At 43.4% G+C, this 16,111-nt stretch overlaps 1 protein-coding gene across 1 annotated transcript in view; it reads right to left on the bottom strand.

The window, feature by feature from the left end:
• LOC115775625 (uncharacterized) overlaps positions 1-16,111 on the bottom strand; it is a 106,577-nt gene that overhangs the window by 66,383 nt on the left and 24,083 nt on the right. The window contains exon 3 of the mRNA XM_030723093.1: positions 1,063-1,146. Within this exon, the coding sequence (XP_030578953.1) occupies positions 1,063-1,146 (84 nt within the window). The remainder of the gene's footprint in view (positions 1-1,062; positions 1,147-16,111) is intronic.

The raw sequence follows: 16,111 nt of genomic DNA, 5'->3' as shown, positions 1-16,111 counted from the left end.
GAGCTTTGCAGTTTGCTCTGCTTGCTCCGTACAGTTTTTTCCCAAGTCTTCCAGCTAATAAAATTTGATGGTAAAGTTCAGGCATGTCCTGAGTCCTGCACTGGGGTCTTAAAACCTGCCTGCCACAATGTACATGACAGATATGTCACTATAAATTCCTTAAGACACGATGGGGCCTGATTATTCAAGCTCTTGTATGTAAGAAGAAGGACTTTAAATTCTATTTTGAATTTAACAGGGAGCCAATAAAGAGAAGCCAATATGGGAGAAATCTGCTCTCTCTTTCTAGTCCCTGTCAGTACTCTAGCTGCAGCATTTTGGATCAGCTGAAGACTTTTCAGGGAGCTTTTAGGACAGCCTCATATTAATGAACTATAATCCAGCCTAGAGGTAACAAATGCATGAATTAGCTTTTCAGCCTCACTCTGATGTTTCTAATTTTAGAAATATGGTGTAAATGCAAAAAAGCAGTCCTACATGTTTGCTGAATATGTGCACTTAAGGACATATCCTGGTAAAAATGACTGGTCAAGATTCCTCACAGTGTTACACTGGAAGTAATGCCATCCAGAGTAAGGATCTGGTTAGACACTATGTTTCTAAGCTATATAGGGAAGAGAACAATAATTTAAGTTTTATTGGAATTTAGAAGCAGAAAATTAGAGATCATCCAGGCCTTTATGTCTTTCAGACATTCTTGCAGTTTAAATAATAAATCTCACCCTGCCTGCACTCTCTTCTTCACCGTCCAAAGCAGCAGACTTGTTGCTTTGGATGATTGACCACAGGTATTTAAACTCATCAGTACTGTGAAAATCTATGTGCCCCCTTCCTGGATATTTGTCAGATGTACATGTTTCAAATAATCAAACAAATTTTAATATTAGAAAACGTGCCCTTAGTAAATGCAAAATGCAATTTTTAAATGTTGAATTCATTTGTTAAGAGGTAAAAACACTATCCAAGAACACTGAAAACTAACATGCTGTGTCTGTACACAAACCTTATGAAATGTTGCACTGAACAAATTAATGTTACATTCACAACTTAGTAACATCTTACCCATCTGAAGGAAAGGATGGAAACAAGCCCTTGGATCGAGAACTCATCACAGAATCACGACCAGAATCGATATGTGAAAAGGTCCTGTGGATATGAGGACAAGAATGAGGCCACAAGCAACTTTAATCAGTTCTAACAGAGACAGAGAAAATCATTTTTAGTAATCTAAAGAAGCTTTTCTCTCTCCTCTGGTGGCACCTCTAAATAGGCCATTGAAATATTCATTTATAAGTACTTATAATAAAGCTGATTTCAATGATCAATACTGTATTTTGACAGTTTAGCAATGAAGCTTATATGTAAGTTCAATAAAGCACATCTGTAATCACTCATCTGTCTACTTTCCTGGATATTCAAGCTGCTACTCTATTCATTACATCACTTATGCATTCCAGTGCTGTCAGACTTAAATCTGCCATCATCACTCTGGCACAATCATCTTAAAATGGCAGACTGTTTATTAAAAATGGCTGTAATTCCTAAACAATTAATACAAAATATTTGGTCAGCCCCCATAATTAAAGCTGAAAGTCCACCTCAGTCACATCTGAAATCAAATCTGACATGCCTGTGGTGGTGTCCAGAGGCATAACCACAAAAAAATCTTTATATATATATATATATATATATATATATGTCGAGACAAGAAAGCTCCTTAACATGCATGGAGGGTTTTACCCCAATCCAGCGCCCTGAGACTGTACACAAAGCGGAAGGAAGGAGGCTGAGGACTACTGAGTGTCAGAACCGCTATCCTGGATGAAACAACAAAGATCCATGAGTACATCAGGAAGATGGCCACAAAGGATCACGTGCTTAGTGAGTACCTCAGGCATCAGAAACCCGAGAAAGAAGACGACGAAGAACAGGAACCGTCATGGAAGGGCAGGCCTCTGCACGGCATGTACCACCGGCAGATAGAAGAAGTGGTGGACATAGAGAAATCCTATCAATGGCTGGAAAAAGCTGGACTGACAGACAGCACAGAGGCACTAATCACGGCAGCACAAGAGCAAGCTCTGAGTACAAGATCAGTAGAGGCTGGGGTCTACCACACCAGGCAAGACCCCAGGTGTAGGCTGTAGTGTTGTAGTACTTGAGATCGGTCTTGGTCTCGAGACCGCTTTTTGATGGTCTCGGTCTTGTCATGGACTCGACCGCATTTGGTCTCGGTCTTGTCATGGACTCGGACCTTGCGGACTCAGGATTTTATTTCAAGACCAGTCAAGACCACAGCTCTGGAAATATCACTAAATTGCCAGAATATTGTCCAGTTAATTTGTTAACATCTTTGCTTTTATTGGATGCAAATCGTACTAATTCAGATCCAACAAAGATTGCGCTCCTCTGCCTCTCAAAGGAGCGCACCTCGCAGACTCTGCCCCTATCGCTGCTATTATCGCCGCTTGCGCCTGCATCATTTCGCTGCAGTTTGCAATCTACCACAGAGCACGGACAGTTTCATTAACAATGTGCACGTTTGGTCGTGTGCACTTGATTTCGTGGGCTACAGAAATTAAAATGGCAATTAAATGACAACCGGGATGAACGCGAGAAGTAAGAGGGAAAATGAAGATCAAAGGAAAAAATTTCAGGCTTCCTATTCAACAAAAAAAAAATCCCAGCATGAAAGGTAAATACCAACCTTCATGTATTTTGATACACAAACTGAAAATTTAATGCAAATTTTAGGACTGCAACGATTCTTGGATTAACTCAACTTGATTATTAAAAATCCTCGACACAAATTTGTTGCTTCGATGTTTCCTTTCAACTCTACAACTCAGGTGTCTCCGTGTAAGCGGAGCATTTCATCCACGTTAGTTCTCAGTGGCTTCAACTAATTTCCGTCATTTGGGGAAAAAAAAATTGACCCTTTAACATGAGTGGATCATTGCTTAGAGGATTTTCCACAGCTTCACTGCTCTGTGCTGTGAGTGTGCGTGTTTGAATGTGCACGCGTGTGTTGTGTAGAGGATGTCAGCTGTTATTTTTTCTTTATGTCAGCTGTAGCCACCAGAACAGATCTACAACCACAGTTTGCTAGCAGGGGCTGCCATTAGCACTGGCATTCTTTCCGTGCCCCCCCTCCACCCCCTTCAGTACCGAGATGCTCCGTCAAAATATTTTTTATCTAAAAATAGAGCTGCAGTAGAAACGTAATTTGGAGGATGCTTGTGAATAAAAAGCACTGCAGCATTAAGCTCATTCTGCCCCCAGTTTTACAACAAAAACACAACAGCAGCTGTTTTATGTGCCGTCAGACTGCAGGCACAGCAACTGCAAAGAGGCAGAAACCGTGAGCTCAGGTGGAGTGAAAGGAGCTCTTGTTCCTGTAATCACCTTAAAACCTTTACGGTGAAACAGCTGGAGGTCCTTCATCAACCACCTGATCAGCAGCATGAAGAAAAGAGAACTTTGTAGCTGCTCCATCCACCCTGTTTATTTCACACAGAGAAACATCTGCAGTACGGAAGTTAAATTATGCAGATGAACTGTTAAAAGGAAAACTTATTTCTTATCCAATTACTTGATTAATTGACAGAGTAACAAATTGAATATTTGATTACTAAAATAATTGATAGTTGCAGCCCTACTTGTATTCAGAATAGTCAAACATTAGTTTTCAGCACCAGTGGAGCTATGAGAGGCCTTCAAGAATAAAAACTACAGTTCCTAGCAAGATGATGTCACTTCCTATTGTTGCATTAAAAATGTGATCATTTATGCTCACAACATGGTGGCTGATATTCGAATATAGGAAATGCTTTGAGCAGCTGATTGTTAAAAAATCTGGATTATGTTTTTGTTGTGTATTTTTTTTTTTTATGTGATTTCTGCAAACACATTAGTGGAAGGAGACGGCACTCTGGGACACATTAAATGCTTGATATATAAATGTAACTTTTCTGGATTATATGCAAAATTTATCACTCTATCGATCTAATAAGGTCTGATTTAGAGTTCTGCATTGGTCCTTCATACATAACTGAAAGTCCTCTCTGAACCTAACCTGACATACACCTCGAGAAATGTAACTACACATCCACAAAGACTGTGATTACTGCCTAGGCTTCAGAGGTGGTTTCCAGTTACATCGTAGGCCCCGTCACTCAGTTAACAAGTGGAAGCGGCATTTAGTGCTTAGCATTAGCTTACTAATTAGTATTAGCGTTAGGGCTGGGCTGAAAAATATTCTTGCTTGAACCCTGTAGTTACCATGGCTACCAATGATGGCAGATAAGTAAGTTGTTTCTCCACCATTAGTACATTGAGCTAGTGGTGGGCAGATCAATTCTAATATCAGTAATATCAATACCAATTTTGATATTGGTATTGATCAATATCAGTGTAATGAGATCGATACTTTGGCTTCAGTTTCTCTCTTGTGTGCAGTGCTGCGGTTTCATCACAGATGCAGGCTGACTGTCTAAGTGTCGCTCCTGTCACAGCACAGAGCAGGCACACTTTGCTCCTCCCCTCCCCACAGTGGTTTGTTATACTGTCATGTGACACATAACATATTTTACTTGGGGGGAAAAAAGGAATTTGCTATGAAACATTTAAAGCAAAATTAAACTTAAATTTGTACAGCTTGTTTATTTAAGAAAAAAATCTAGAAAATTAGTGAACGAAGGGACATTTTTATTAAATTTATGTATTATACTTTCTGAACAATGTACCTGGAAAACAGTTTCCATTTGTTCTTGAGTGATGATTTGGTACACTTCTTTTAACAAAAATAATAAGTAAATAAATAAAAAAATCCAGACATCAATCTATGGGGAAATTTGTTTTGTTAATGTTCTATTGTTTCAGAACAATAACTTTTATTTTGATAAAGTATTTTCTACTTACATATAAACTTTGCCCAATTCTATCCTGGGTTTTAACTAATTAATGATCCAAAGGAAAAAAACCTCAAACCAGTTAAACTTCATGAAAATTCTTCATAATTATTAAAAAGTGTCTGTATCAGTATGGGCGATACTGGCCCTCTATTCACTTGGCATCACATCGATGCCAAATCTTGAAGTATCGCACACAACTACATTGAGCAGCACACACGAGGAGTGACTGACAGTGCTAAGACCCTCCTCCTGGCTCTGATTGGTTGTTCTTGACTGGGAGCAGTTCAGGGAAGAGGTGGAGGAACTCGATTTTTTCCACAGATTATCCATCTCATACTGTCCTGACATGGTGTCAGAATTAAAAAAAAACTGATTAAAATTTTTTTTCATAAAAGATACATACTGCAGCTTTAATCTGTATATGAGATAAACTTATAGCTTTAGTTTTTACTGTTGATGATTGTTTTGCCATTTTTACACATTTAGCTATGTGGTTTTGAAATAGCGTTCACATTTGTAAAGATTGTTGTTGGTTTAAAAACAATATAACTTTATGTATTGTTTATGAAAGGCAGAAAACAGTTAAGAGTATTGTGATAAACTGTCACGTCCCGGGCTATTTATTGGTTGTGTTTCTGTTTGTTTTCCTCTCTCTCTCTCTTTCTCTCTGGTGTGTGTTTTGGTGGGCACGACCCTCTGGAGTTGTGGGGAGGTCTCCTCCCTCGTGGGCCGGCTTTCGGAGCAGCAATCTCCACACCTGTTGCCGATCAGCTCATCCTCCTGCGTTACTTAAGCTGGTGTAACCGGCGCCACACTGCCTCTGCACTCTAGGCTGCGGCAACCCCTCTGCGTTGTGTTGGCAATAAAGAATTAAAGGAGTCGTCTGTTTCTTTGCCGACTGAGGCAGGTTTATTCTCCCACATCTGTGTGAATATAAACGCAAATTTAGTACAGCGACCTCATGGAGCTTCTGCATGCACGCCCTCTCCTCTCATCAGCGCCTCTTGCCGACTGACGAGGTGTGCGCTATGATAGCACATCTTATAAAACACATAAAAACTTGGAAATACATAAACAAAAATACACAGTTTTGTGATCATATAGTAATAATTTAACAAAACAATTCTTAGGGACAACCTATACCTGACACAACAGTGGCAACTGTTTATATGAACTTTTTCCAGAACAATGAATAAACAGCAAACAAGAGCATAAATAATTATACAGTAAGTTCAAAAGAGTAAAAAGATGAACAAAAACAAATATACATGTTATAAATAAAAGGGAGCTCACATACCTGTGTGAATATAAACGCAAATTTAGTACAGCGACCTCATGGAGCTTCTGCATGCACGCCCTCTAGAGAACAAACCGGCAAACACATGAGAAGCTGCCTGTATGCTCTTGCAGCCTAGCTTAATACTAGCTTGTTGCAATCGAGTGCTGTACTCACAAAAAAAAAGGGGATTCACACTAAAAACAATCAACAATGTCTCAACACTTAATTTATGAGCACAACAAGCAAGGTTTGAGCCGTATTTTAACACTTCTAACACATTAAATCACTCCATAACCAGAAGGACGAACGTAACCTCACCTCCTCTCATCAGCGCCTCTTGCCGACTGAGGAGAGGGAGGCCCGAAACCACCGGAAGTGACATGGAAGGGAAGTCGAAGTGACATAACAAAATAAAAGCTCCCAAAACATAACATAGAAAACAAATACATACATATATATGAAAAATAACAACAAAACCAAATAACAGGGGATGGATTCTTGGTGGAATATAAAAAAAATCTTAACATTTTAAATACACCCGCTACATCCACCCCTCCTTGATTTCACCAAAATCCAGCCCACACAGGAGTAATCCAGCTAGCACACAGGGACAAGATCACACAGTCTCCGGTTACCTGACATGGGATTTAAACTCTGAGGTCTAAGCTCTAGTCTCAGCTGTATAAGCCACCTATGGAATAGGTTCAGAAAGAGCACAAGGGTGATCAAGCCTGAGCCTTTCTTAGATTGATATGATGCCGTTTACACCACACAGTCCCAGCCACTTTTCAATAATAACATTGTCCCATCAAAAAAACATACAGGATCTCTGAGCATCTGGATTTAGTTTCTAGAACAGTGTAAGAAGAGACTGAGATCTTCTACTAAGAGAGTTTGTCAACTGTCTCAAATCAAAAGGCCTTTGAACCATAGACTCTATGAGTCGATTAACCCTCTTACTAACTCTACCAGCTCGTGTCGTGATCACATCCCCTGGACCTGCTGGCAGTTTTACTTGTGGGTTTGTGTCAGTGACTGGAGCTGTGAGTAGTGACTTGGTCTGTGTGCCATCACCCATGTCTGACTGTTCTGCCTGAACATTTGAAGTCTCTAGCTGTGTCTCCAATAGAGATGGGTCGTGTAGGTCTGGTTCTGCCACCAAGCTGCCCAGGTCAGTGTCTCTCTCAGAGTAGTTCTCTCCTTTGGTGGAACACTGAGTTGAACCATCTGCAGAAATCCCTCCAGTACCCTGACTTGACTGATCCAGTCCTGAGAGTCCCTCACTCAGAGTCTCCTGACTCTCATCATCAGCCGAGTTAATCCAAGCACTTACTCTGTCCTCTACATCCTCCTCAACCAGGGAATCTAAGCAGTCTGATGTACATGACCCCTCCTCCGATCCAACGTCACACATTTCAGCTGTAACCACAGGCAGGAAGCTGATATCCAGGACTAGGTTGCGATGCACCACCTTTAATTGCCTTTATCGTCCGCCAACTTGTATGTGTGAGTTTGTACATTCCTGTCCTTGACTGTGTACACTGTTGCATCCCACCTGTCAGCGAGTTTCTTCTTTCCTCTTTCGCCCTTGTTTGCAATGAGCACTCTGTCTCCTATGTTCAGGTAGTACCCTTTACTTTTTTGTTGTATCCTTTTGCCTGTTTGTCTTGTTCCTTAATAGCATGTGCTTGAGCTATCCTAGCTGCCTCATGAAGATGCGACATGAGTGTTCTCACATAGCTTCTGTGATCAACAACTGCAGGATCACAAAACACTTGTCTGAACATCACATCAACAGGGAGCCTTGGGATGCGGCCAAACATAAGTTGGAATGGGGCAAAACCAGTGGTCTCATGCACCGTTGCATTGTATGCGAACGTCAGAGTCTGTATTTGTTGAGGCCACTTGTGTTTCTCTTGGAGGGGCAAAGATCTGAGCATGTTACCAAGTGTCCTATTAAACCTCTCAGTCCCTCCATTTCCCATGGGGTGATATGCTGTGGTGTGTGATTTGGAAACTCCTGATAGTCGGAGCAATTCTGCTATCAGTTCACTTTCAAAATTCGCCCCCTGATCGGAGTGAATCCGTTCAGGAAACCCATATACACAGAAACATGGTCCCATAGTTTCTTTGCCACCTGTTTTGCAGTCTGGTTTGTGCAAGGAAAAGCATGAGCTAACTTAGTGAAATGATCTGTAAGGACAAGAACATCCACTGAGCGCTGCTTGCTGTCCTCTGCGCTCCAAAAATCCAGACACACCAGCTCCATAGGGGCAGAGGTTCTGATGCTCTCCAGTGGGGCTCGAGCAGACGGTTCTGGTGTTTTGGCTAGGATGCACCTCTGACAGCATTTGACATACTCTTTTATGTCAGACTCCATCTTTGGCCAAAAGAATCGCTGTCTTGCCAGGTGCAGAGTCCTTGTCTGCCCTTGATGTCCTGCGATGTTGTGAACACCATGCAGTGCCTTCCCTTTAAGACTGTCAGGCAAAACAAACTGATGTCTCTTTTGTTTGCTAATCGGGTCTTTTGTAATCCGATAGAGGATTCCATTCTGGATTTTGAGCCTCTCCCACTGTTTGAACAGCACCATAGTTTTTGCATCAAATCCTGCCCTTTCACGCCTGGAAGGTCGCCTCCTTCTGGTGACAAATGGTATGATTTTAGAGACAGTGGGGTCAAGCTCCTGGCTGCGCTGGAGTTCCTCTAAAGTGAACGCAGGAAGAGTATCCTGCCCTGAGAGCAATAGATCCTGAACTGACTGGATCAGTTCCACAGCTCTTGTCTCAGCAGACAGGACCCACTCATCATGCATATCCAAGATCGCCTTGGCATCCATGGCTTCACACCGGGGCTGGGAACTGTCAAGCTGTCGTTCCATAGCACGGCAAGCTGACTTGCTTACTCGCTGACCCTGGACCTTTAAGCGGAAGGTTTTTGAACACCATCAGAGCTGATAGTCTCAGACTCAGCAAGAAGGTGACTATACTGCTCAGTGATCAGCCGATGGCTGACTGTTGTTGCAAACGGGTCTCTACTGAGAGCATCAGCAACAATATTCTTGGTGCCAGGTATGTGTTTCAGGTCAAATGTGTAGGGGGCGAGCTTGGACACCCAGCGCTGCTCACAAGCATCGAGCTTTGGTTTTGTCAAAATGTATGTGAGAGGGTTGTTATCTGTCCATACTGTAAAAGGATGACCTTTTAGCCAGTGACTGAACTTCTCACATACACTCCATTTCAGGGCCAGAAACTCTAATCTGTGAGCTGGATATTTCTTTTGAGAGCTGCTCAAGGTCTTACTAGCGAAAGCGATCGGACGGGCTTTCTGTTGTCCAGTAGGCACTTGTGACAACACAGCGCCAAGCCCATCCAGTGAAGCATCAATGGACAATATCAAGGGCAAGGAAAAGTCTGGATGTGTGAGAACAACACAGTTCAACAGTCTCTCTTTCAGGTTAAACAGAGCTGCGTCACATTCATCTGTCCAATCAGAAGGCTTCAGCTTTCTGTATACACCTGCATTGGTACTCATTTTGACTCTCCCTCTCCTTTTTTGTCCAGCAGTGAGGGAAAACAGAGGCTTAGCTATGGAAGAGCAGCTAGGAATGAAATGCTGATAATAGAATACCATTCCCAGGAATGATTTGATCCTCCTCACTGATGGTGTGCAGCCATCGTCTTCCATCAGGTCAGTCTTTGTCATCTTTGCTATGACCTCAACTTTTGTTGGATCCACAGCCACTCCATTACCATCTATGATGTGACCCAGGAATTTGACTGAAGATCGCATCAGATGGCATTTCTTGGGACTCAGTTTGAGGTTATGGAGGCGCAGCCGTTGAAACACAGTCTCCAACCGCTCCAAAGCCTCCTCCTCTGTTCGAGCAAACACAAGCAGATCATCAAGATAACACAATAGACTGCTGAAGTTCAGATCCCCAAATATACTGAGCATCATTCGCATGAATGATGCAGGGCTATTACAGAGACCTTGAGGCATCCTGTTGTACTCATACAATCCCATTGGGGTTGTGAATGCTGTGTATTTCTTATCTTCCTCGGCCATAGGAATGTTATAAAACCCTGAGGTCAGGTCCATGGTACTGAAGAAGATGTTTCCACCCAGAGCAGCAAGACAGTCGGACTGATGCGGCAGTGGGTGTGCATCCTTGAGAGTCCTTGCATTCAGCCACCGGAAATCAGTGCAGATTCTCAAACCGCCATCCTTTTTCCACACTAACACCAGTGGTGAAGCATACTCACTCACTGACTTCCTTATGATTTCCTGTTCCTCCATCTCAGACAAAACTTGTCGCAACTTTTGATAATGCGCTGGCGGCACTCTGCGATAGGGGATGCGAAATGGTCTCTCATCAGTGAGCCTGATGCGATGTACAAAGCCCCTAGCCTCTCCACAGTCTAGTGTGTGCTTGGAGAAAATGTCATTGTAGCTTTCGAGCAGTTTGACCAACCTTTCCTTCCCCTCTGGACCAGCATGGCACAAAGCAATGTCAATTTCACTAAGTCCAACCTGTTCTAGCCTCTGTTTGAGATCTGTGGGCTTGGTGTTATCACTCCTCTCCTCCTCCTCAAATTTTGCAGGTTGACACATGCCCTGGAAAACTCCAAAATCCTCCACGGCAACACAAGGGGATACATCAGCCAGCTTTGTGTTTCTCTTTAGAGTGATGGACTTGTCTGACAGGTTGGTGACTTTCATGGGAACCCATCTATCGCCCCACAATGGTGTGATAATGCGGCCAACCATTATATTACGTGGCAGGGACTTGGATGAGGTGGGTTCAATAATCACTGTACTTCCTGGTGACATAGGGACCTTATTTGGTAGCTTACCCCAAACTAGATGTTCCTGTCTTGCTAACAGGGTGACTGACTGCTGGAGCTTGACTGTGCCAATCTTGTCTGGGAGTTCCTCACCCTTCCAACAAGATGAGTTGGCCATGAAGTCAAGGAACTGCTCACACTCTGGAGGGAGATTGCCATTAGAGACTAAGTGCCAACAGTCACTGGTTATTTTCAGTTGACGCATAAGAAACCTGATGACATTTGTGCCTATGATTAAATCATCTCGTTGACCTGGCACTACAAGGATGGGAACCACACAGGTCTCACCATACAGTTTCATTTCAACCTCATACATGCATTTGGGCTTACTGAGTGCACCACCACAGCCTACCAGCACAATTTCTTGAGTCAAAGGAGTGGGTTCAGGCAACATACTCTCACTCAACATCTTCTGCTCTGTTTGCTCATGAGTGTGCAGGCCATGGAGCCAGAGTCAAGCATGCCCTGCACATGGTGTTTGTTGTTAATACTGACGGGTGTGTAAAACAGCTCGTCAAAAGGGCCGACTCTGTGTATTTTGTACTATCACTTTAGCACCAACTGGCACTGCTGCACATGCTTTTCTGTAGTGCTGTTCAATATTGTCACTGCTGAGGGTTTCTTCATCTGTGCCCACACATCCCCTCACCCAATGCGGGCCAGCTAGTTTAACGGCTGGGGGCCTGGGGTTTGGGAGGCAGGATGCCTTTGAACAATCGGGCGATGAGGGCAGTTTCTTTTAATATGGCCTGGCTCAAAGCACGCTAGGCATAGGTGTTTCTGCCTACAATGTGTGAGAGTGGAATGTTCTGAGGACTGGCACACTCTGCAGGATCGGTGGTGAATTTGACCAGAGGGTATTTGCTTGTCTATAGCCTGGCTGTTTTGTGAGAGAGCACGGTCAAAAACGCTAACTAGCATTTTCAGGCAACTGTCATTACAAGGGGTCTTGACTGTCTCAGTCACAGCCTGCACTTGTGTCTCCCCTCGATGCACTGGTGTTGTTAGACCATCAACCGCAGATACCTGGACATTAGACTTAACTGGTGTCGGGGACTTTGATTCAGAAAGCATGTGTTCTTTCATCTCAAGCTGGTAGCGATTCACGTGCTCCTGAATCTCACTGACTGTCCACTTATCTGGGGCTTTAAGCTTCAGAATAGCAGCAAGGGTCGGATCAGGACAGTGCTTTACAAACATCATGGCTGCCTCCTGGCATGGATCCTCTATGCGTCGTCCGAGCCTTTTCAAACCCTCCTCCGCTGAATCAACTGCCTTATTCAGTCTGACCCAATATTCTACAGGGGTTTCTCCTGGGACTGGAACTGTGCTGTAGAAATCAGCCATGGGCATGCATGAATAGGTCATGTCACTAAAATGTTGCCTGAGTATGTCATAGATGACATCTGGATTCTCCTGAGGCTTTAATGATGGACTGCTCCTCAGAGTTATCCTTACAATGTCTTTAGCTTTACCCATTAACTTGAACATCAGCTCTGGGTATTGTTCCTGAAGAGGCACAGCTCGTTTCTTGAAATACATTCTCATTGACTCCTCCCACTCACAGACCGTATGCTTATCTGACCCATCTCCTCTGAAGATTGGGGGTTCTCTCGCATCTGACTGGAGAACTAGCTTCGCCCCACTCAGGTTAAGGTAAGTAGGCTCACTGGGTAACTGGCTCACACTGCTCTGAGCTTGTGTGCCTCTGTTCTCCCTTTCCCCACATTCCTCCTTTAACTGATCCCGAATGGTCTGCCCCACCTGTTGAGCAATTTGGGTTATCAAGTCATTTAATGCTGGGTCAACCATGGCTGTGGGGTCAGAGAATGATTTGTCTTTACCACTACTACAAGGTGTACGCCCAAGTATACGAGTGGAACAGAAAGCTGGGGAACCTGCACTATGAACTGGTGTAGCAGGCAACCGTTCTATTAACCTCCCTCTTCCTATGGCAATGTTGGGACAGACAGTTGGAGCTTCTCCCTCATCCATTTTATCAATCACATATATGAGTTTGCACTATATGTACAATGCAAAAAAAAATGAAATGCACCTCAAAAATAGAAAACACAAAACTACTGCACAAAACACAGCGTGTGAACTGTTCTGGAACTCTTAGCACTCATAACCACACACAGACATCAACTTAAATATATCTGTGACAGCAACCTCTGGTGACCAATCTGATGTTGATCCACAGCTCCAGGAAACACGATGAACCAATCTGAAGCGATGTGGATCCGGGTCACGGCACCACTGTAACCGGCGCCACACTGCCTCTGCACTCTAGGCTGCGGCAACCTCTCTGCGTTGTGTTGGCAATAAAGAATTAAAGGGGTCGTCTGTTTCTTTGCCGACTGAGGCAGGTTTATTCTCCCACATCTGTGTGAATATAAACGCAAATTTAGTACAGCGACCTCATGGAGCTTCTGCATGCACGCCCTCTCCTCTCATCAGCGCCTCTTGCCGACTGACGAGGTGTGCGCTATGATAGCACATCTTATAAAACACATAAAAACTTGGAAATACATAAACAAAAATACACAGTTTTGTGATCATATAGTAATAATTTAACAAAACAATTCTTAGGGACAACCTATACCTGACACAACAGTGGCAACTGTTTATATGAACTTTTTCCAGAACAATGAATAAAACAAAAAGAGCATAAATAATTATACAGTAAGTTCAAAAGAGTAAAAAGATGAACAAAAACAAATATACATGTTATAAATAAAAGGGAGCTCACATACCTGTGTGAATATAAACGCAAATTAGTACAGCGACCTCATGGAGCTTCTGCATGCACGCCCTCTAGAGAACAAACCGGCAAACACATGAGAAGCTGCCTGTATGCTCTTGCAGCCTAGCTAATACTAGCTTGTTGCAATCGAGTGCTGTACTCACAAAAAAAAAGGGGATTCACACTAAAACAATCAACAATGTCTCAACACTTAATTTATGAGCACACAAGCAAGGTTTGAGCCGTATTTTAACACTTCTAACACATTAAATCACTCCATAACCAGAAGGACGAACGTAACCTCACCTCCTCTCATCAGCGCCTCTTGCCGACTGAGGAGAGGGAGGCCCGAAACCACCGGAAGTGACATGGAAGGAAGTCGAAGTGACATAACAAAAAAAAGCTCCCAAAACATAACATAGAAACAAAAATACATACATATATATGAAAAATAACAACAAAACCAAAACAGGGATGGATTCTTGGTGGATGGAATATAAAAAAATATCTTAACATTTTAAATACACCCGCCACTGGCAGTAGGCTGTCATTTGTCGCGGATCGTTGACTGTGAAACAGTTAGTTTCGGCTCCTTGATGTGCACAGCTCCTTGCGTTTACCCCGTAACTTACCTGTGTTTTCTTGTATTCAGATTTTGCCCGTCGAGCGGAGATCTCCTGGGAAGCTCACCACCGGATCCCTCTCCTCAGTGTCCACCTCTGTGCTTGTCCGCCACACCGCACCCGAAGCTCCTTTCTCCACCTTTGCCTCCGGAGCTCCCCACTCCACCCCCCCCCCCCCCCCCCCCGTTCCTGGCCTGCCTGCTCTGTGCTTTTGATTCACTGTAAATAAACCTTGCACTAAACCCGCCACCCTGCGTCTGCTTCAGTCCTCAGTATCAAACCGTGACATAAACTATGAATAATTGTTTTACATTCTGTGATAAATGATGGAAGTCACCCAGAAGTATTAAATAAAGATGGTTACATTTATTTGAACTGTGAGTATTTAATATCAGGGTGATTTTATGGGAATGTGGATCTTTCAGATCAATTTGAGAAGTAATTTTTATAATTTTTCACATTATATTATGTCATATAGCATCAGGCACTGGTCTTGGTTTTGTCTCGGTCTCGATACCCTCTGGTCTTGGTCTTGTCTCGGTCTCGGGTTAGGCGGTCTTGACTACAACACTAGTAGGCTGTGCAGAGATGCCCCTGAGACAATCCAGCACATAACGGCAGTGTGCAAGATGCTAGCAGGCAGGGCATACATGGAATGCCGTAACCAAGTGGCCGGCATAGTATACAGGAACATCTGTGCCGAGTATGACCTGGAAGTCCCGAGATCAAAATGGGACACACCCCCAAGGGTGGTTAGAAAAACAGAGCTAAGATCCTGTGGGACTTCCAGATGCAGACAGACAAATTTATGATGGCTAAACAACTGGACATCGTAGTGATGGACAGACAAAGGAAGAAGGAGAGGTTGCAATACCAAGTGACGGGAAAATCAAGAAGAAGAAACACGAGAAGCTCGACAAATACCAAGGCCTCAGAGAGGAGCTGGAAAGGATGTGGAAGATGAAGGTAACAGTGGTCCCCGTGGTAATCGGAACACTCGGGGCAGTGACCCCCAAACTGGGAGAGTGGCTCCAGCAGATTCCTGGAACAACATCCGAGATCTTTGTCCAGAAGAGCACAATGCTGAGAACAGCTGAGATACTGCGCAGGACCCTCAAGCTCCCAGGCCTTTGGTAGAGGACCCGAGCTTGGAGGGAAAAATAGACTGCCAATATGGGCAAGCTGGGATTTCCATATATACTTATATACTGTACATAATACATATATACATATATTCATAAACTGTTTATACACACACACACACACACACGCACGCACACACACACGCGCGCTCACACACACGCACACACAACTGTTTGTAAGGCTTCTCAAAACCTGTGTTCAAAGTTAATATTCAGTTCAATTCAATCTTATTTATATAGCACCAAACCACAACAATCATGCCACAGCTGCCTAGGTCTTTAGCAGCATAACTAAGGGATGATTCAGGGTCACCTGATCCAGCCCTAACTATAAGCTTGATCATAAAGGAAAGTTTTAAGCCTAATCTTAAAATAGAGAGGGTGTGTCTCCTGAATCCAAGCTGGGAGCTGGTTCCACAGAAGAGGGGCCTGAAAGCTGAAGGCTCTGCCTCCCATTCTACTCTTAAGTATCCGAGGAACCACAAGTAAGCCAGCAGTCTGAGAGCAAAGTGCTCTGTTGGTGTGATAATGTAGTGGTCCTGGGTCTCGGGTGTGGGAGTT

The sequence above is a fragment of the Archocentrus centrarchus genome, unplaced genomic scaffold, assembly GCF_007364275.1.
Source record: "Archocentrus centrarchus isolate MPI-CPG fArcCen1 unplaced genomic scaffold, fArcCen1 scaffold_24_ctg1, whole genome shotgun sequence".
Classification (NCBI taxonomy): domain Eukaryota; kingdom Metazoa; phylum Chordata; class Actinopteri; order Cichliformes; family Cichlidae; genus Archocentrus; species Archocentrus centrarchus.
This window is presented reverse-complemented; position numbering and strand designations above follow the sequence as displayed.